Source organism: Microcaecilia unicolor, chromosome 3 (genome assembly GCF_901765095.1).
Source record: "Microcaecilia unicolor chromosome 3, aMicUni1.1, whole genome shotgun sequence".
Classification (NCBI taxonomy): Eukaryota; Metazoa; Chordata; class Amphibia; order Gymnophiona; family Siphonopidae; genus Microcaecilia; species Microcaecilia unicolor.
Window position 1 is genome coordinate 322,543,125 of NC_044033.1, and position 23,361 is coordinate 322,566,485.

The 23,361-nt window shown below is 45.6% G+C and overlaps 1 protein-coding gene across 1 annotated transcript in view; it reads right to left on the bottom strand.

Moving 5' to 3' along the window:
- Nucleotides 1-23,361, bottom strand: part of SNX9 (sorting nexin 9) — a 378,115-nt gene that overhangs the window by 247,923 nt on the left and 106,831 nt on the right. The window contains 1 exon segment of the mRNA XM_030198382.1: nucleotides 1,409-1,483. Coding sequence (XP_030054242.1) covers nucleotides 1,409-1,483 — 75 coding nt within the window.

Here is a 23,361-nt window from a genome sequence, read left to right on the forward strand (position 1 = left end):
AGTGCAAGGTGATGTATGTGGGAAAAAAGAACCCGAATTATAGCTACGTCATGCAAGGTTCCACGTTAGGAGTTACGGACCAAGAAAGGGATCTGGGTGTCATTATCGATAATACACTGAAACCGTCTGCTCATTGTGCTGCTGCGGCTAGGAAAGCGAATAGAATGTTGGGTATTATTAGGAAAGGTATGGAAAACAGGTGTGAGGATGTTATAATGCCGCTGTATCGCTCCATGGTGCGACCGCACCTTGAGTATTGTGTTCAATTCTGGTCGCCGCATCTCAAGAAAGATATAGTAGAATTGGAAAAGGTGCAGCGAAGGGCGACTAAAATGATAGCGGGGATGGGACGACTTCCCTATGAAGAAAGATTAAGGAGGCTAGGGCTATTCAGCTTGGAGAAGAGACGGCTGAGGGGAGACATGATAGAGGTATATAAAATAATGAGTGGAGTGGAACAGGTGGATGTGAAGCATCTATTCATGCTTTCCAAAAATACTAGGACTAGGGGGCATGCGATGAAACTACAGTGTAGTAAATTTAAAACAAATTAGAGAAAAGTTTTCTTCACCCAACGTATAATTAAACTCTGGAATTCGTTGCCGGAGAAAGTGGTGAAGGCGGTTAGCTTAGCAGAGTTTAAAAAGGGGTTGGACGGTTTCCTAAAGGACAAGTCCATAAGCCGCTACTAAATGGACTTGGGAAAAATCCACAATTCAGAGAATAACATGTATAGAATGTTTGTACGTTTGGGAAGCTTGCCACGTGCCCTTGGCCTGGATTGGCCGCTGTCGTGGACAGGATGCTGGGCTCGATGGACCCTTGGTCTTTTCCCAGTATGGCATTACTTATGTACTTATGTAACCTACTTTTCACCTGTGGATGCAAGTTATAAAATGACCCTTAGAATCAAACTACTTTACTCTTATTTACTACTATTTATTCTGGAGGTCGTCCCCCCCCCCCCCCCCCCCCCCCGATCCCTTCGATAGCCCAGCCAGTGCAATGACAAACCTGTGGACAGTGATTTGTTTTGGAAGTTGGCATACATGTACCCTGAGCATATCCAGCAGGACTTACTGCAAAGCAATATAGCAAGGATTCCTTCCATCCTATGGGCTGACACCACTCCTTCCTGCAGGACTTTCAGTAACTACTGGCCTAAGAAGCAGGAAATAGGTTTGAGAACAGAACCTGAGCATCCCATATGGCAGAGTACATGGTTATTATTCTGCTGTCCCAAGAAGTGCCATTTTTCATGTGCAAATGTTTATGGTCATTTTTGACTTGATATACCACCTTAGCTTTAAAAAAAAGATCAAAGCCATTAACAATACATAAAATGTACATAGATGTTTTTGATGGTTTTATTACCAACCACTGTAAGTTTCCTAGTTCAATCTCTTACTTCAACATAATCTGTCGGAACGAGTCCCGCCTCTCCCTGGCTATTTCTGGCTTCCATCCAGCCACCTCCTACATTCTGCAAAATGAAAGGAAAAAGAAGTCAAGAAAATAATTGTAAAGTAGTCAGCATAATTAGCCCAATGCCTGATTAAAGCAATAGCTCATTTCAAATACAAAAATACCAATATTTATATTCCATCTAAACCTCAAAAACTTCAGGGCAGATTACAATAGTAAAACTAAGCATATCTAGGATATACAATTAATGTCAAAATATTTATAAAACCATGGTTTAATTTTGGCCTCTATCAATGCTTAATTACAGTTTTAAAATTCTGAAACCAGTACATTTTCACCTGCCATCTAAAAAGTAAAATCAGATTGACTTCTTAGTTCTGAAGTAATCTGTTCCAAAACACTGCTGTATGATACAGAAAAGTGTAAACTCAAACATTTTTTCATTCAAGATTGCCTAGTAAGTAGATGAAAGGAATATCACTAAACACATAAGATGGGGCAAAACCATAATAATCATGATTTTGTTTTAAATTTGAAATGTATGACAATAGACCATAGACCAGTGGAGTAACTTACGGGGAGACTTCAGGGGCTCAGGTCCCCCATCCCTCTCTCAGCCCCTCCCCCAACACTGATGGCCAAAGAGGTGCCTGCTTTGTAGACACCACTTACCTGGTATAGAGCCTATTTTTCACTGGGTGTGCCTTGGAAGTTCTTGGTGCAGTGTCTTCCATCTGCTGATGTGCCTCTGATGCTCCCAATGACACTGGCATCTGCTCCTGTGACCCAAACCTGCTGGCACCATGTTGAGTCACTGAGTTACGTGGTGCCAGTAGACCGGAGTGAGCACATCCAGGCCAAAGGGGCAAGTGCCAGCATCATTGGCTGCGTCAGTATCCGCAAACTTTCTTGAGAAAAAAAAGAATCCCAGCACAACCTTCCCTGAAGAGCTGCAAAAAGAGCCCAAACTTCCAGCCAACGAGCCACAAAGAGAGCTTGCAAAGCTGAAGAGCCACCAGAGCCCAGAAGCCAGCAATCAACTTGGGCCTCCTCTCCACCACTGCCAGTGCCCACTACCCAGGTTAAAAAAAAAAAAAGTTTTATCTTATGCTGGACTGTGGTGGTGGTATTTGGTGGATGGGTGGGGGTGTAGAGAAGCTGAATTTATGCTGTGCTGCAGCCCCTCCTTACCTCTCAACCCTCATCTCCCCTTACGTTCCTACCCGTAACCTCCGCTCTCAAGACAAATCCCTCCTTTCAGTACCCTTCTCCACCACCGCCAACTCCAGGCTCCACCCTTTCTGCCTCACCTCACCCCACGCTTGGAACAAACTCCCCGAGCCCATACGTCAGGCCCCCTCCCTCCCCATCTTCAAATCTCTGCTTAAAGCCCACCTCTTCAATGTCGCCTTCTGCACCTAACCTCTACACCTCTACCCAGGAAATCTAGACTGCCCAACTTGACATTTCATTCTTTAGATTGTAAGCTCATTTGAGCAGGGACCATCCTTCTTTGTTTATTTTGTACAGCGCTGCGTAACCCTAATAGCGCTCTGGAAATGTTTAGTAGTAGTAGTACTGGTGATAGTGTAGAGAAGTAGAATTTATGCTGGGCTATGGGGCTGGGGGGAGTACAGAAGGACAGTGGAGATACCAGGCTATGAAGGAAAGGCAGGTGAGACGCCAAATTTTATGAAGGGTTTTGGGGGTGCAGAGAGGATTCCAGGCTTTATATAAGGGGGTTGGCAGGAATAGAAGGGCAGAGGATACACTGGGCTTTATATGAAAGGAAAGGGGGATATGGGGATGGGATTTGATATACCGTCTTTCTGTGGTTACAATCAAAGCGGTTTACATATTATACACAGGTACATATTTTGTACCTGGGTCAATGGAGGGTTGAGTTACTTACCCAAAGTCACAAGGAGCTGCAATGGGAATTGAACCCAGCCCACTGCACTAACCATTAGAATACTTCTCTGTACCATGAGGGGTAAGGAGGGGCAAGAGGCTATGAAAGAGCAGGGCACATGCTGGGCTATGGGATACATTTCTTTACATTCCTGCTACCTTTTTTTGGTTTCTTATTGAATGTGTGTGCCTGCTCAGGGCTTTGAAGGAACACCCCCTCTGCTGTTGGGTGCTGTATTTAGGGACTAAGTAGAAGTCTGATTCTTCTGGATCTGCTTAAATGCGGAGGATCTGGCTTTTTCCCAGTCCTCTGCTCAGCTGTGTCCCCGCACCCTCTGCTTCTATGACCTCCTTTGCACTGGCTTTTTCTGCTCAGGAACTTAAGCACTGTCTCTGCATTAAAATTGGATCTGGAGGTCTCAGAATCCTGTTTCTGACTGCCTCTAAACATCTCCAGGCAGGATGAGTCTTAGCAATAAAGTATGATCTAGAGGAGACTTTCAGAGGAACCTTAATGTGAAGGGAAAAAAATGCCAACATTCCTGAGCAGGATAAGCAGGGGGCATAGCAGAGTCAACAAAGCAGCAGAGGATTCACAGATGTGGCCAACTGGATAAAAGCCTGATCCTTTATTGAAGCCTGATTTAAGGTGATGTAGATTGGATCTAATGGATCTGGGATATCTGGATTTTATCTATGTCCCTATATTCATGTTTCATTGGTGTTGGTGCTAAGGGAAGGGAGGGGTAATATTGATCAGCACTGTTCTGTTCCCTCACTGCTCCCCTGATTTACTCAGATTCATATTGATGAACCTGATTGGGCAAGAGGTGCTTTATTTTTGTTACAGGTGTAAATGTTTGGAATATTAGTATTTAGATGCATGTGTGTCCACTTACACACTTGTGTCTGCTATTCAGCAAATACCAGCTTAACTTACACGGCACGTCTTTGCGGAATATATTTAAACATTGTGGCTGGAGACACTGCAGCTCATTTTCAAAAGAGAAAAACATTGAAAAAGTGGCATAAATCTGCAATTGGACGTTTTTCTCACAAAAACGTCCAAACTGGTATTTTCAAAACCAATTTTTAGATGTTTTTCTATGAAGTCCACCAGGAGTGCACTCAAATCACAAGGGGGCATGTCAGGGGTGTGTTAAGGGCAGGATCTGGGCATTCCTAACACTTGGGTGTTTTTCTGCCAAAATGAAACAAAACAAAAACACCCAGGGCTATAAGTTGGACGTTTTGGTCTAGACCTGTTTTATTAATTAATAAGCCAAAAATGTGCCCTAAACGACCAGATGACCACTGGAGGGAAGCAGGGATGGTCCTTTATTCTGTAATTGGAGAGGGTTGATATGTGTTCTGCATGTGACCACAGTGAGAGCTTCTACTGGAATATATAGTTTGTGTGAAGATCCACATGAGTCTGACTTATCTGGCCTTTCCAATAGAAAGCATATTGCTGTTCTGTATTTTTACTGCTGCCTTTTTATTTGTGTGTTCAGAATTGGTGCCATTAAGTTTGCTACATGGGCTCTGAGAAGCATCTTTGCAGGATTCACTGTTATTTCACTGAGAAGCATCTTTGCAGGATTCACTGTTATTTCATAAAGTATGTGGCACTGAAGTTTTTGAGTTGCTATTATTGAGTTGCTGCCAGAATCTCTGGTGTGTGCTGGGTAGAGGAATCGCTGACAGGGTCAAAACTGCTGCATTATACGTGTGACTCCTACTGCCCATGGTGTCATTATATTATGCTTCCACTACCTAACTTTTAGGAGGTAAGGATCTCCTGTTTTATAACAAAACTTACGGAAGACCATTATGAATTTGTTCTCACTGATGGGTTGACGTCCTCGGCAGCCCCCTCCATCGGAAAGTTTACTAGCAAAGTCCTTTGCTAGTCCTCGCGCGCCCATGCGCACCGCGCATGCGCGGCCGTCTTCCCGCCCGAAACCGGCTCGAGCCGGCCAGTCCAGTATGTAGCAAAACAATACACTTCAAGGGAAGACTCAACTCCAAAGGGGAGTCGGGCGGGTTTGTGAGAACAATCAGCCTGCTGTCCTCGGAGAATACCTTCTACAGGTATGTAGCATTCGCTTTCTCCGAGGACAAGCAGGCTGCTTGTTCTCACTGATGGGGTATCCCTAGCCCCCAGGCTCACTCAAAACAACAACCATGGTCAATTGGGCCTCGCAACGGCGAGGACATAACTGAGATTGACCTAAAAAATTTACCAACTAACTGAGAGTGCAGCCTGGAACAGAACAAACAGGGCCCTAGGGGGGTGGAGTTGGATCCTAAAGCCCAAACAGGTTCTGAAGAACTGACTGCCCGAACCGACTGTCGCGTCGGGTATCCTGCTGCAGGCAGTAATGAGATGTGAATGTGTGGACAGATGACCACGTCGCAGCTTTGCAAATTTCTTCAATGGAGGCTGACTTCAAGTGGGCTACCGACGCAGCCATGGCTCTAACATTATGAGCCGTGACATGACCCTCAAGAGCCAGCCCCGCCTGGGCGTAAGTGAAGGAAATGCAATCTGCTAGCCAATTGGATATGGTGCGTTTCCCTACAGCCACTCCCCTCCTATTGGGATCAAAAGAAACAAACAATTGGGCGGACTGTCTGTGGGGCTGTGTCCGCTCCAGGTAGAAGGCCAATGCTCTCTTGCAGTCCAATGTGTGCAGCTGACGTTCAGCAGGGCAGGAATGCGGACGGGGAAAGAATGTTGGCAAGACAATTGACTGGTTCAGATGGAACTCCGACACGACCTTTGGCAAGAACTTAGGGTGAGTGCGGAGGACTACTCTGTTATGATGAAATTTGGTGTAAGGGGCCTGGGCTACCAGGGCCTGAAGCTCACTGACTCTACGAGCTGAAGTAACTGCCACCAAGAAAATGACCTTCCAGGTCAAGTACTTCAGATGGCAGGAATTCAGTGGCTCAAAAGGAGGTTTCATCAGCTGGGTGAGAACGACATTGAGATCCCATGACACTGTAGGAGGCTTGACAGGGGGCTTTGACAAAAGCAAACCTCTCATGAAGCGAACAACTAAAGGCTGTCCTGAGATCGGCTTACCTTCCACACGGTAATGGTATGCACTGATTGCACTAAGGTGAACCCTTACAGAGTTGGTCTTGAGACCAGACTCAGACAAGTGCAGAAGGTATTCAAGCAGGGTCTGTGTAGGACAAGAGCGAGGATCTAGGGCCTTGCTGTCACACCAGATGGCAAACCTCCTCCAATGGAAGAAGTAACTTCTCTTAGTGGAGTCTTTCCTGGAAGCAAGCAAGATGCGGGAGACACCCTCTGACAGACCCAAAGAGGCAAAGTCTACGCCCTCAACATCCAGGCCGTGAGAGCCAGAGACTGGAGGTTGGGATGCAGAAGCGCCCCCTCGTCCTGTGTGATGAGGGTCGGAAAACACTCCAATCTCCACGGTTCTTCGGAGGATAACTCCAGAAGAAGGGGGAACCAGATCTGACGCGGCCAAAAAGGAGCAATCAGAATCATGGTGCCTCGGTCTTGCTTGAGTTTCAACAAAGTCTTCCCCACCAGAGGGATGGGAGGATAAGCATACAGCAGGCCCTCCCCCCAATCCAGGAGGAAGGCATCCGATGCTAGTCTGCCGGAGGCCTGAAGCCTGGAACAGAACTGAGGGACTTTGTGGTTCGCTCGAGATGCGAAGAGATCCACCAAGGGGGTGCCCCACGCTTGGAAGATCTGTCGCACTACCCTGGAACTGAGCGACCACTCGTGAGGTTGCATAATCCTGCTCAACCTGTCGGCCAGACTGTTGTTTACGCCTGCCAGATATGTGGCTTGGAGCACCATGCCGAGACGGCGAGCCCAGAGCCACATGCTGACGGCTTCCTGACACAGGGGGCGAGATCCGGTGCCCCCCTGCTTGTTGACATAGTACATGGCAACCTGGTTGTCTGTCTGAATTTGGATAATTTGGTGGGACAGCCGATCTCTGAAAGCCTTCAGAGCGTTCCAGATCGCTCGCAACTCCAGAAGATTGATCTGTAGATCGCGTTCTTGGAGGGACCAACTTCCTTGGGTGTGAAGCCCATCGACATGAGCTCCCCATCCCAGGAGAGACGCATCCGTGGTCAGCACTTTTTGCGGCTGAGGAATTTGGAAGGGACGTCCCAGAGTCAAATTGGAGCAAATCGTCCACCAATACAGGGATTTGAGAAAACTCGTGGACAGGTGGATCACGTCCTCTAGTCCCCCAGCAGCCTGATACCACTGGGAGGCTAGGGTCCATTGAGCAGATCGCATGTGAAGGCGGGCCATGGGAGTCACATGAACTGTGGAGGCCATGTGGCCCAGCAATCTCAACATCTGCCGAGCTGTGATCTGCTGGGACGCACGCACCCGCGAGACGAGGGACAACAAGTTGTTGGCTCTCGCCTCTGGGAGATAGGCGCGAGCAGTCCGAGAATCCAGCAGGGCTCCTATGAATTCGAGTTTCTGCACTGGGAGAAGATGGGACTTTGGGTAATTTATCACAAACCCCAGTAGCTCCAGGAGGCGAATAGTCATCTGCATGGACTGCAGGGCTCCTGCCTCGGATGTGTTCTTCACCAGCCAATCGTCGAGATATGGGAACACGTGCACCCCCAGCCTGCGAAGTGCCGCTGCTACCACAGCTAGGCACTTTGTGAACACCCTGGGCGCAGAGGCGAGCCCAAAGGGTAGCACACAGTACTGGAAGTGGCGTGTGCCCAACTGAAATCGCAGATACTGTCTGTGAGCTGGCAGTATCGGGATGTGTGTGTAGGCATCCTTCAAGTCCAGAGAGCATAGCCAATCGTTTTGCTGAATCATGGGGAGAAGGGTGCCCAGGGAAAGCATCCTGAACTTTTCTTTTACGAGATATTTGTTCAGGGCCCTTAGGTCTAGGATGGGACGCATCCCCCCTGTTTTCTTTTCCACAAGGAAGTACCTGGAATAGAATCCCAGCCCTTCTTGCTGTTGGATTATTTGTAGTAAATAATTAGCAGATTTTATACACACAGCTTCAGCTTTAGAAATGTTAATTTCTTTTCTTCATCTCTCTCACATACACCCCAGAATAATTCACTGCTGAGTCACTTTAAAGTTGAAGTAACAAAACATCTGTTTACTCACAGTTTTAGTTAGATTTATATTCAGACAGGCTTATATAAACATAATACTATACATTTGGATTATCAGCTCTTTCCATGTGCTTAGATGGTAATGGATGCTCACACCATAGATCCTCAGGTTAGGAGAGACCATGAGCTCCATGTGCTGTGCCTGACCCCCACAGGAAGTTGCATGGGTGTGACCTCTCTAAGTAATTCACATCAGAGGTCACAGAGTAATCACAGAGAAATAATAGGTGACAGGCAATGCATGTAAAATACAATACATTCCAACAAACCCCTTCTCATGCATAACTGTCATGCAATTATTAATTCACACAAAGTCCAAGCTTTATTCGCAGATTCACAAAATGTTCTCTGGGTAACGGTTTGGTCATGATGTCAGCTGTCATCTCACTGGTGTGACAATAGTCTAGACTGATGACCCCTTCTTTCGCCAGCTCTCGCACATTGTGATATTTCGTTGCGATGTGCTTGGTGCGTGACTGAACCTTGTCATTCTGTGACAGTCTGATGCAGCTCTGATTATCTTCCATTATCTGGACTGGTCTCTGTTCAGCTATTCCAAAATCCAGCAAAAGTTTTTCAATCCACATCAGTTCTATGCATGCTTCTGATACAGCCACATATTCAGCTTCTGTAGAAGACAGACTCACAATACTTTGTTTATGACTGGCCCAAGAAATTTGTACATTTCCATACATAAACACATATCCACTTGTGGATTTATAATCAGAATGATCCCCTGCCCAATCTGAATCACAGTAACATATTAGTTTTGGATTACTATTGGCTGAAATCTTCAATTTACAATCAATGGTACCTTTTAAATACCTTACCATCCTTTTAACTGCAGTCCAATCTGATTTGGTAGGTGAGCTGACCCTTCTGCTCAAAATTCCTACTGCATTTGCTATATCAGCCCTGTATGTGGTAGTCAGATATAAAAGCTTACCTATGGCTGATCTATATTGGATGTTATCTGGTAAAGGTTCTCTTACTGTTTCATCCTTCAGAAAATCAGTGATCATGGGAGTGCTTACAACTTGGGCATCTTGCATACCTAAACTTTCAATAAGCTCATTTATTTTCTGCTTCTGGCTTAGAAGATATGAACCATCATTTTGTTTCTCAATTTCTATACCAAGATAGTATGACACATTACCAAGCTCTTTTATCTCAACATTCAGGTTTAAATATTTTACAATGTCCTTGTACTCTTGCTCACTTTCGCTTGCAATGAGCAGATCATCAACAAAAGCTAAAATGTATGCATATTGTCCATTTCTGCACCTAGTGTACAAGCATTTATCTGCTTCACCTTGCTTAAATCCTAAATTTGTCAATATTTCATGCAATTTGTCATTCCAACATTTTGCACTTTGCTTTAATCCATAAAGACCTTTGTTTAATTTACACACTAGCTGTCTTTGTTTTGTATTTATGAAACCTGTTGGCTGTTCCATGTACAAGTCTTCAGTTATATCTCCATGAAGAAATGCTGTTTTCACATCAATGTGGTTGACTTGCATGCCTTTTGAGACTGCAATGCTCAGAAGTGTTCTAATTGTCGTGTGTTTCACTACAGGTGCAAACACTTCATCAAAATCTTCTCCATATTTTTGAAGATATCCCTTTGCGACTAATCTGGCTTTATACCTTTCCACTTTTCCTTGTGCATTCCTTTTTAACTTGAATACCCATTTGCATCCTATAGCTTTCTTGCCAGGAGGTAATTTTGTAAGAATCCAAGTATTATTTTTATCCAATGCATCAATTTCTTCTTGTGCAGCTTTATGCCATTCAGCAGCTTCTTCTGCTGGCATTTTCTCAATCTCATCCCATGTTAAGGGCTCTTGAGCTTCTGCTGACTTTGTTAGGTAAGACAGTCTTGGGGGTGGAACACCTTTGTTTTCCCTGGATGAGCGTCTGACAACAGGTTGGTCTGACCTTTCCGTATCCTCTAAATCTGAGAGTCCTTCTCCAATTGATTCCCCTTCTCCAACTGTACTGTCTTCTTCAATGATCCTTTCTGTGTCTGCTTCCTCTGCCTGTTCCTCGTTAGATACAGGTGAGTTGCTTTCAGACATCTGCCTTGGTATGGCATTTATATACACTGGCATGTCTATTATGGTTCTAGTTTCATATTCTGGATGATAAGGCTCATCTGGGATAATCCAGCCTTTATCAACCCTTTTGTTTTCATCAAAATATGTAACATGTCTTATGCCAACAATGCCAGTTTTCAGATTCAAAATTCTATATCCTTTGTGTCCTGGAGCATAGCCAACTAAAATGCCCCTTTCTGTTGTGGAATCCAGCTTATGCCTTCTTTGCTTTGGTACATGAGCATATGCTGTACTTCCAAATGTTCTTATGTGTGACAGGTTTGGCTTCCTACCATGCCATGTCTCATGTGGTGTGCGCTCAGCGCCTTTAGTTGGCATTCTGTTTTGTAGGTACACTGCTGTGAGAATGGCTTCCCCCCATAGTCTTTTAGGGAGATTGCTATCTGACAGCATACATCTGGTCATTTCCACAAGTGACCTAAATTCTCTCTCTGCAACAGAATTTTGCTCTGGTGTATAAGCTACTGTTGTGATATGCTGAATGCCTTCTTGTTGTAGAAATGTGCGCATGCTTTGTGAAGTGAACTCACCACCATTGTCGGTCTGAAGAACCTTTGGTTTTCTTTCAAATTTATTGCTCACCATGGCTACGTATTTCTTCAGCATGTCTGTGACTTGACTTTTTTCTTTCAGCAAATAGGCCACACAGTATCTAGAGAAATCATCCAAGAATATTAGCACAAATCTGTTATTTCCCAATGATGGGATATTAAACGGTCCACATAAGTCACTGTGTATTAAGTCCAGTACTTTATTACTCCTATTTCCTGTGTATGCAGGAAATGAGGGTCTCACACCTTTTTGAGTAACACAGTCTATGCATTTCTCCATTTTACCAGTATCTGCACTTATTTGAATGCCTGTGGCAAGTTGCTTACTGTGAAGATCCTGGATCACCTTAAAATCACGATGTCCCAGGCGGCGGTGCCAGATTTCCAGACTACATTTACCATCATTCTTCCTTACTTGCGCCATATGTGAGGCTTCACCTGAAATGCTCAGTTTATAAATATCATTATGCATAAAAGCTTCAGCATACACTTCATCATTTTTAGAGATTGTGCACTTACTGTTTTCAAAATGAATCACAAATCCCTTCTTATCTAATGTAGATACACTAAGCATATTGCAAACTGCTTGGGGAATATACAAGACATCACTTACAGGAATTTCTTTAACTTCATTAGACACTTTGAATTTTAAGAATCCAATGCCTTTTGCTTGGATCTGAGTAGTCCCTGTGTTTGCAGTATGAAGAACACCTTCTTCTGGACTCATTTCCTGAAAGAAATCCTTACAATTGGTTAAATGGCATGTGCTCCCCGAATCCAAAATCCAAGTACTTTCATTTGAATTATTATTATCCATCATAGTCAAAGATTTTTCTACCATTAGAAAGCTCTTATGTTTATCATTGTCTTTCATACATTTCCTGCTTGGAAAATTCTTTTGTTCCATTGGCTTAGGTGAGCTAGAGGGGGTGTTTTGTGTTTCCTTACACCATTTAGATACATGTCCCTCCTTTCCACATGAATAGCAAATCAGCTTGCCCTTGGGTGGAGTTTTCCCATAGCTCCGCCTTCCTCTATTCTTTGCCAAGAAATTTGTTTCATTTCTCTCTGACTGTCTTTGAGAACACATCTCCTCAGAATCATTAATTATGCATTCCTGCCTCAGTTTTGATGCTGCCTGTTCAAAAGATTGCCCTTCAATGGCTTCATTTACAGACCTAAAAACATCAAACTTCTTTGATAGTGAGGTAAAAAGAAATGCTCTTTTCAATGCATCACACACGGGAATTCCAGAGAGTTCTAACTTTTGAAATGAAGACATAAGATGCATAATGTGATCATTACATTTACTTTTATCACTTAATTTGGTTTCATTCAACTCTGCCAACCAAATTGGTTGCTGTTTTGCATATGTAGTTGCATACATAGTTCTCAGTTTATATAAAATTTCGTTTGCTGTATCTTTTGCCTCCACCAATATTGCTTGTTTCTCTGAGAGAGCTTCCAAAAACATGCACTTCACATAATAGTTTGCATTGTCCCATTCAGCCATATTTTCAGCTGTTCTGTTTTGGTCTAAACATATACTTAATTTCTTTGCTTGAAGGAGACATCTGAATCTTAGCTCCCATTGCTGATAATTATATTCAGTTAATTTAGGCACCTTGAGAGAGTAGAAAAATGGTGAATTTCCTCCCTCAGCCATTTCTTAGCCTTGCCTTCTGTTTGGTGTGTGGGGGGAGAGAGAGACAGACTGAATCTTTCTTTTAAAACTTAAGAGAAAAATTTGGCTTTTTCACTGCCTGGTAATATTTCTCCCTTTTTCAATTCCTGGGCTGGGCCCATAACCCTTTTGTTGGATTATTTGTAGTAAATAATTAGCAGATTTTATACACACAGCTTCAGCTTTAGAAATGTTAATTTCTTTTCTTCATCTCTCTCACATACACCCCAGAATAATTCACTGCTGAGTCACTTTAAAGTTGAAGTAACAAAACATCTGTTTACTCACAGTTTTAGTTAGATTTATATTCAGACAGGCTTATATAAACATAATACTATACATTTGGATTATCAGCTCTTTCCATGTGCTTAGATGGTAATGGATGCTCACACCATAGATCCTCAGGTTAGGAGAGACCATGAGCTCCATGTGCTGTGCCTGACCCCCACAGGAAGTTGCATGGGTGTGACCTCTCTAAGTAATTCACATCAGAGGTCACAGAGTAATCACAGAGAAATAATAGGTGACAGGCAATGCATGTAAAATACAATACATTCCAACACTTGCCCGGATGGCACGGGCTCGACCGCATTGGCGCTGAGAAGGGCGGAGAGTTCCTCTGCAAGTACCTGCTTGTGCTGGAAGCTGTAAGACTGAGCTCCCGGTGGACAATTTGGAGGTTTTGAGGCCAAATTGAGGGTGTATCCTTGCCGGACTATTTGCAGAACCCACTGGTCGGAGGTTATGAGAGGCCACCTTTGGTGAAAAGCTTTCAACCTCCCCCCGACCGGCAGGTCGCCCGGCACTGACACTTGGATGTCGGCTATGCTCTGCTGGAGCCAGTCAAAAGCTCGCCCCTTGCTTTTGCTGGGGAGCCGCGGGGCCTTGCTGAGGCGCACGCTGCTGACGAGAGCGAGCGCGCTGGGGCTTAGCCTGGGCCGCAGGCTGTCGGGAAGGAGGATTGTACCTACGCTTACCAGAAGCATAGGGACCAGTCTTCCTTCCCCCGAAAAATCTTCTACCTGTAGAGGTAGAGGCTGAAGGCTGCCGGCGGGAGAACATGTCGAATGCGGTGTCCCGCTGGTGGAGAGACTCTACCACCTGCTCGACTTTTTCTCCAAAAATGTTGTCCGCACGGCAAGGCGAGTCCGCAATCCGCTGCTGGAGTCTATTCTCCAGGTCGGCGGCACGCAGCCATGAGAGCCTGCGCATCACCACACCTTGAGCAGCGGCCCTGGACGCAACATCAAAAGTGTCATAAACTCCTCTGGCCAGGAATTTTCTGCACGCCTTCAGCTGCCTGACCACCTCCTGAAAAGGCTTGGCTTGCTCAGGGGGAAGAGCATCAACCAAGCCCGCCAACTGCCGCACATTGTTCCGCATGTGTATGCTCGTGTAGAGCTGGTAAGACTGGATCGTGGCCACGAGCATAGAAGAATGGTAGGCCTTCCTCCCAAAGGAGTCTAAGGTTCTAGGGTCTTTGCCCGGGGGCGCCGAAGCATGCTCCCTAGAACTGTTAGCCTTCTTTAGGGCCAAATCCACAACTCCAGAGTCATGAGGCAACTGGGTGCGCATCAGCTCTGGGTCCCCATGGATCCGGTACTGGGACTCGATCTTCTTGGGAATGTGGGGATTACTTAGTGGCTTGGTCCAGTTCGCAAGCAATGTCTTTTTCAGGACATGGTGCAAGGGAACAGTGGACGCTTCCTTAGGTGGAGAAGGATAGTCCAGGAGCTCAAACATTTCAGCCCTGGGCTCGTCCTCCACAACCACCGGGAAGGGGATGGCCGTAGACATCTCCGGGACAAAGGAAGCAAAAGACAGACTCTCGAGAGGAGAAAGCTGTCTTTCAGGAGAGGGAGTAGGATCAGAAGGAAGACCCTCAGACTCCTCGTCAGAGAAATATCTGGGGTCCTCCTCTTCCTCCCACAAGGCCTCACCCTCGGTGTCAGACACAAGTTCACGGACCTGTGTCTGCAACCTCGCCCTGCTCGACTCGGTGGAACCCCGTCCACGGTGGGGGCGTCGAGAGGTAGACTCCCTCGCCCGCATCGGCGAAGCTCCCTCCGCCGACGTAGTCGGGGAGCCTTCCTGGGAGGTGGCCGCGGTCGGCACCGCACGTGGTACCGACGTCGGGGACCTCAACCTGGGCGATGGGCCAGCCGGCGCCACGCTCGACGGTACCGGAGGCGCAAGCACCGCCGGTACCGGAGGGGTAGGGCGCAACAGCTCTCCCAGAATCTCTGGGAGAACGGCCCGGAGGCTCTCGTTTAGAGCGGCTGCAGAGAAAGGCTGAGAGGTCGATGCAGGCGTCGACGCCAGAACCTGTTCCGGGCGAGGAGGCTGTTCCGGGCTGTCCAGAGTGGAGCGCATCGACACCTCCTGAACAGAGGGTGAGCGGTCCTCTCGGTGCCGATGCCTGCTGGGTGCCGAATCCCTCGGCGACCCAGAGCTCTCGGTGCCGACGCGGGGAGGAGACCGGTGTCGATGCTTCTTCGACTTCTTCCGAAGCATGTCACCGGAGCTCCCCGGCACCGACGAGGAGGACGTAGAATCCATCCGTCGCTTCCTCGGGGCCGAGACCGAAGAGGGTCGATCCCGGGGGGGCTGTACCGCAGGAGCCCTCAGGGTAGGAGGAGACCCACCCGAAGGCTCACCGCCACCAGCAGGGGAATGGACAGCCCTCACCTGCACTCCTGACGATGCACCTCCGTCCGACAACATCAGCAGACGAAGTCTCGGTACCACCGACGTCGATACAGTCACCCGATGCCTCGGCGCCGATGCAGAGGTCCGATGCCTCGATGCAGTCGATGGAGCGGCAGCCAAGGAAGATGGTCCGGACGCTGACGACGTCGATGCACTCGATGCCTCCGGTGCCGATGCCAACGAAGAGCCCGAGAACAAAACGCTCCACTGGGCTAATCTCGCTACCTGAGTCCGCCTTTGTAACAGGGAACACAGACTGCAGTTCTGAGGGCGGTGCTGGGCCCCCAGACACTGAAGACACGCAGAGTGCCTATCAGTGAGCGAGATTACCCGGGCGCACTGGGTGCACTTCTTGAAGCCGCTGGAAGGCTTCGATGTCATGGGCGGAAAAATCACGCCGGCGAAATCAAAAGCCGAAATGGCGAAAATTGAAGCACCAAAATTTAGAGGGAGAAAAATCTCGACCGAGGCCAAAAGAGGCCTACCCCGACAACGAAAGAAAACTTACGGGGCAAAAACTAAGAAATACGGGAAGGGCAGAAAACCCGAAAGGGTCTTCCGGAATACTACCGGAGCGCTTCCCGAACTTTTCTCAAGGAAAAAAAGGACAAAAACACGTCGAAAAGGACGCGCGAGGTCGACTCTCTGGGGCACGAACGGCGTAACACGACCGTACCGAGTGCGGACGAAAGAAGACTGGCCGGCTCGAGCCGGTTTCGGGCGGGAAGACGGCCGCGCATGGGTGCGCGAGGACTAGCAAAGGCCTTTGCTAGTAAACTTTCTGATGGAGGGGGCTGCCGAGGACGTCAACCCATCAGTGAGAACAAGCAGCCTGCTTGTCCTCGGAGAATGCAACTTTATTTAACTAATGTCAGTGTTTCCATAAGTGTGTATGTGGTTTATGTTGATATAGGATAGACTATTTACTGAAAAATCAGTTATCAAGTGCACTGTAAGGCATTATTTAGGAGTATACCAAGCACTACTCACACCTATATGCCTAGTACCCCCCTTATGTTAACTCTGGGCCACCCCCCCCCCCCCCCCAAAAAAAAAAAAAATGTCAGGTCTGGCTACACCCCTGCCACGTACCATATGATTTGTGGGCAGGTGATTGTGGGACATTTGTTGAGGATGCAGCAATAATGGGTTCATTGGCTTAGTGCCAAGGGCTAACTGGTGTAAACATTTTCTTTATAAAAAAAATACCTTCCATTGATAAATCTGCTTTGGACAGCTGGGAGGGGGGGGGGGGTTTCTTGTTTTGTTTTTAGTATTTATTTTTTGTTACATTTGTACCCCGCGCTCTCTCACTCATGGCAGGCTTAATGCGGCTTACATGGGGCAATGGAGGGTTAAGTGTCTTGCCCAGAGTCACAAGGAGCTGCCTGTGCCTGAAGTGGGAATCGAACTCAGTTCCTCAGTTTCCCAGGACCAAAGTCCACCACCCTAACCACTAGGCCGCCACTCCTCCACTAAACACATGTTACATGCTGTTTTTTTGTTTTGTTTTGTTTTTTTTACACAATGTTGTGAGGTATAGAATGAATCACCCTCTTTAAGGAGTTACTTCAGTTGATTTGCAATGGTGTTTTTTGTTTGTTTTGTTAGCTCATTTTAAGGCAGCAAGTTTGGAGGAAGATGTGACCATAGGCATCAACTCTGTGGATGCCCTTTCCCCTATAAGTCTGTAGATCTGGGGCAGCAAGCTTCATATCGCAGTTACAATAAAGCACAGTAAAATGTGTGCTTCTGTAGCCTAGCTACTGGCTGGAGGTGTCTATCCAATAGACTGCATGGGAGAAGGGAGTTGCAACTTGCTGTAGCCTAGCAGCTGCCAGTGGGGAGAGCAAGTACAGCAGACAGACACATTGACAAAAGGAACAGGCAGATTCAGATAACTATTGAAATGACAATTTCACTTATGTAAGTACTACCTATAGCAGTTAAGGTATTAAAAAAAAAAAAAAAGAGAGAGAGAAGTACTAGGAGGGGAATAAAAGGGGCAAGAAAGGGGTTACAGGTTAAGAGAGTCAATACTGCTCTGAAATGATGGAAGAGGCAGAAAGGAGCTGTAAAGGAAAGAGAGGCTGGGTGATGGAGACAGGGACTGATAGTGGAGCTGTGAGTCAGGAGACAGGCTATGAGGTCAGAGAAACTCAGAGGGAGCATGAGCTATGTAGGGGAAAGTTGCTGGCAGAGAGGAAGAAGAGCAGGCAGAGAGGACACAAGCTGCAGACAGAAGAGGAGCTGAAAGATGGAGAGCAGCTGTGCCAGACTGGGAAAAAAAAGTGAGAGGGGGAAAGTGGGGTCATAGTGGAGAGATGAAGGTGAGAAAGGGGTGAAAAGTGGAGGAGGGAGTAAGACTAGAATAAAGTGAGATGAGAGAAGCTATAGGGAGAAACCATGGAGAGACAAATATATATGGAGGAAAGAAAAACGATGATGACATGGGAGGAAGACTGGAAGAACAAGTAGAGACAGAAGACTGAAGATAAACTACAGACACAAAAATTGAAAAATTTTGTAAAGATTTATATGCCAGCTGGGCTAGATCAAGGGTGGACAATAGCTATATACTGATGTTCTCCTCCAGCCCTGTAGTCACCAGAATTAATATGTTATTTTACTGGAAGGACATGGGGGGGGGGGGGGGGGCAGGAGGGGACTGTGCCAGTATATGATGCCATAAGTCTGAAAAATATCTTTAAAATTGTTTCTCTTTGGCAGTTCTGAAATGTGCAGCCCTCTGAGTCTCAAATTGAAAGGGGAATAAAGAGTAACACCATCTTTCTTTTTAAATAAAAATAAAATAGTCATTCCCTTCTTACATTTTATGGGAGACATTGGTGTTGAAATAACATTTAAATAGCTCAGGGCAGGCTATGTACAGGAAGATAGCCTTTTTCAAATGAAGGAAAGCTTTGGTGAGGGGGCATACGATGAAGTTACGAGGAAATAGGCTTAGGAGGAATCTAAGAAAGTATTAATTTACAGAAAGGGTGGTGGAAGCGTGGAATGGCCTGGTGGAGGTTGTGGAGACGAGGACTGTGTCAGAGTTTAAGAAAACATGGGACACGCATGTGGGAGCCCTTACGAAAAGGAGGAGTGAAGGGTTACGGAGGATGGGCGGACTGGATGGGCCATTTGGCCTTTAACTGTCATCATATTTCTATGTTTGTGTTTCTAAGTGAGCTCATTATGTTGCATTGTCCGAAAGAAATAGCATGGCAGCAGCAACAGGAAGGGATTACAGGAGAGATGGGTGGAGTTTGGAAAGGGGTAAGGGGTTCTTGGTTTGTTTTCCTCTTAGATCATCTACTACGCCTGGCTTTCCATTCTCACTCCCAGCACAGCTCTGCTACATGGTAGCTTTTGAGGTATGTGACCTATGTTGATGTGCAGAGCATCATGAATGAGGAGGTACTGCTATAGTGGTGTGCCACCCTCATATTCTTCCACATCATATGGGTCAAGGAAAAGGTTGAGTGGGGGATAATGGTGCTGGGCAGAGAATGGAGGAGAAAGAAGGGCTGTTTGGCAAAAGGAGAGAAAATAAGAGAAATGTTGTGCTGGAGTCATGACTAATAAGGGAGGGGGCACGGTGCCAAAGCTTGTTACCACCAAATAAGGTGCCAATTTCCATTTTTGAAGAAGGCACTAGAGTTGGTGCTAACTCAGCTCCCCAAGCCAACCACTTACTCTGTGACCACTAGACCTTTAGCAGGTGGGCTGGCACACAGTGGGTTGACATGGATGCATGCCTTTGGATTCACTGATTTCCTGCTCAGCATGTGATCTTTGGAATTTTCAGTCTGAGAGCAGGAATAACCATATATAAATGTGGCACTAGGGGCTATGGAGCAACTGACTGCTGAGCTTCCAACGTTTGTGCATGCAGATGGTGGAGAAATTCAAAGGGCCTTTCTGGATGTGGAACTACTATTATATTTCAGTCTGAGTTCTAGATATGAATGGTGCCTGGGACTCTGAGAATGGGAAGTAAGAATATGATCCTTGCTAGGAGGGGTAGGAATAAAAAATTTGAAATGTGCAACGAACCTGCTTAGGAGGTATGAGGGATGAGTGAGCCTAGCCTGCAGGGGAAGAGAAACTGACCAAGGTAAAGTGAGACAGAATCTAATGGAGGGAGGAATTAGCAGGGGGTAAGGCAGGTCAGGTCAGAAGTAGAGAACAGAGAAGTATAGAATGGGGGAGTGTGTAGGTATGGGAGAGGGGTAATATGCCTACCCCAAAACAAAAGTCAAATTAGACATTATGACACAGAGGGCAGGAGAAAGAAGTGGGGATGGTCTGAGAGAAAAGAAAAGTGTATGTTGTGTACAGGTTAAATAGGGAAGAGGGACTATTGAGAACTAGCTGGGAGCGAGAGAATACAGATTGTATATGGGCCAGGGTGGACTGAAAAGCATAGCATGAGTGTGAAGTAGATGGGTTGAGAGCAGACGCCTGTGGCTATGAGTTGGGGTTGGGGAGGAAGAGAAACTGGTGAGACTTGCAGTGCTACCCCTAGCATTTCTTTTACCTACAAGTCCTCCCTGTGTATGTGCCACCTGATGTGTCCTTGATTTAAAGGTAGCCTGACCAGTTGTGTTCACAACCCACCATGCTTTAATTTAATTTTATATGGCTTTGGTAATTTGCGCAGAGTTCAATACCTCCAACCATTTTGAAAAGTTGGCTCCTTTGGATGTGACTTGTCATCATTCCTAGTGCAGTTTAAATATACAGACTTCCACAAGACTATTTAAAGGAGGTAAGAGTTTATTTGTAGGATGTTTACTTTTTATGCACCGTATCAAATGTATTTCCTCCTGAAGCAGCTTTGGAAAAACAGGGGCCTCTTAGGGATTTGAATGAGGATTTGGACATGAAGTAGTGCAATAGAATGAAGATATAGCTGTGAAGCACAATAATGGAATTAAGTGCTCTAGAGTTCTAATATGTTGTAACATTATTGGTCATTGACAGATTAACATTTTGCTTCATTTTTTGGATGTACAATTATTTACTATGCAGAAGCGAGCTCTATAAAGAGGAGTTTTCTGACCAATGATTATGTTAGCAGCCAATTATAGCCAGAGTCGTTTCAGCTAACTGCATTCTGCCATCTTTTCTCCTCTGCTTTATAAGTGGTTTTAACTCACTCTGGACATTAATCTATTCCAGCAGTTCTCAGAGCGTCGCAGGACTGGCACACACACACAAAGCCTTTTTCTTTATTAAATTTTAAAAAGTTGTAGCATGGTCTCTCTTCCATTCCTCTCAACTTATCCCCTCAGCCCTCCCACTCTTCTTCCTTCAGCCCCCTCCCGCCCACCCAAGTGTGCAGCATTTCCTCATCTTCCCCCTTCCCCGGTCTGACAAACCTCATTTCTTTGCCAGCAGCAGCACCCAGCACACAAGGCCCAAGCCAACCCAGAGCTTTATCCTCTTGCACCCTGCACCTCTGACACAACATCCTGTTTATGCAAGGGCACAGCGAACAGAGGAAAAGCACCGGCTGGAGCAGCATGTGCTGACTGCAGCTGCTGGAAAAGAAATGAGGTTTGTCAGACCGGGGCAGGGAGAGGATGAGGGAGAAGTGCTGCATACGTGGTGGGTGAGAGAGGAGGCAGCTAAAGGGAGTACAGCAAGAGGTTGCCATGTATGCAATGTGTCACATATGTAAGCATCATCAGTCAGGTGTGTCCCGACTGAAAAATGGTTGAGAACCACTGGTCTATTCAGACATTACATTAAATGCAATCAATGGCTGTCAGATCTTTCTAGTATAACAAAAAGATAAAAAATAGAACAAGGAAAGCACATAAACTAACCAATTACAACACCTAAATGAGAAGAATCAGTTATATGCTTAAGGGATTTGTTATAGATTATAAGGCCTCTTATGAGCCATCCCATTTCAGACCACAACCATAAGCCCACTGTGCTAGATAAGAAGGATAAATCAACCATTTATCTTTCTCATCTAGCACAGCTCAACTACTATATTTGAAAAACATTTTTTTTTTTTTACAAAATTCCAATGTAAACAAGAAAAAATGCGACAAAAAAAATTGAACACTTAGCTTCAAAAGAAGAAACAGCTGTCCATCTTCACCATTTACTGGACTCAACGCTAACAGAGAAGACTCGCATCAGATGCCTCAAACAAATGGCTACCCCCCTCAGCATTTTGGCAGGAACCCCTGCCTGTTTCTGGAGTCTTACAACAATTTGGACCGCATATAATAGGTCATACACCAACCATTCCAGAAGTAGAATCATGACAGTGGGCTTACGGCTATGGGTTGTTATGCATGATGAGGATAAAACAAATGCGCTAAACAAATATTTCTCTTTGGTGTTCATAGAAGAAAATCCTGAAGAACCACCACAGTCAGTTGACAAGGGAATATCTGGGAATGGAGTGGGTATTGCGCCGTTCACAGAAGAAAGCATTTATATACAGCTTGAAAATCTGAAAGTGGGTAAAGCTATGGGGCCAGATGGATACATCCCAGGATACTAAGAGTAGTCCTGGTAGGACCTCTTAAGGATTTATTTAATAGTTCCTTAGAAATGGTAAAGGTTGCAAGGGATTGGAGACAAGCTGATGTGGTCCCTCTTCACAAAAGCGGAAAGAAGGAAGAAGTGGGAAACTACAGGTTGGTAAGCCTCACGTCGCTGGAAGGAAAAATAATGGAAATCGCAGCTGAAGGAAAGGACAGTTGACTTTCTAGAAGTTAACGGGTTACAAGATCCGAGGCAACATGGCTTTACCAAAGGAAGATCCTGCCTGACTTCTTTGACTGGGTGACCAAAGAACTGGATGAAGGACGTGTGCAAGATATAATCTACTTGGATTTCAGCAAAGCCTTTCATACAGTCCCTCACAGAAGACTCATGAATAAGCTGAAAAGGTTAAACTTAGGGCCCAAAGTGGTGAATTGGATTGGGTGGTGGTAAATGGAATCAGCTCTGAGGAAAGGAAGGTTGAGTAGTGGAATGCCTGAGGGGTCGGTGCTGGGACCAATTCTGTTTAATATATTTATGCGAGACACTGCTGAAGGGTTAGAAGGAAAAGTTTGCCGTTTTGTAGATGACACAAAGATAGAATGGATATCCTGGAGGGAGTAGAAACCATGAGAAGGGATCTCCAAACGCTAGAAGAATGGTCAAGGGTCTGGCAGTTAAAATGTAATAACTATACACTAGGGAAATATACACCTCTATTCTGTGCTCAAAACACCTAATTTCAGCACAGTGCATAATACACCAAACTAAATAAAAATGAAATTAAAAAAAAATTTAATGCCTCCAAACTAAAGCAGGTATGCTCAAACTAGATACATTTATTAAATATCACATTGCCAAAACACAACCATAATACTTATCTGAAACCAGACTTCATTCTTAAAACCAAGAGTCCTTCCATGCCCCAGTCCAAAATCCAGTCAAACTGTATAAGGGTAGATCGCACTGCATTCAGACTGTCCACAATATAAATCTTTAAACCCAAAATGTTTGTTAAATTCCTGGGTTTAAAAGGTCTCCATAGAAGATGTAAATCCTGAACTTGTTCTTCATAGATATCCAAGACACCGCCGAATAACTATGGAGTTTTCCACCATAGCTCAGGACAGAGACATTAGAGTGATGCGTGACAAAACAATGCGACAAGGCGGTGGCCGTGGCCAGTAGGATGTTAGGCAACATAGAAGAAAAGATGTGTTGATGCCCCTGTACAAATCGTTGGTGAGGCCCCACTTGGAGTATTGTGTTCAGTTCTGGAGGC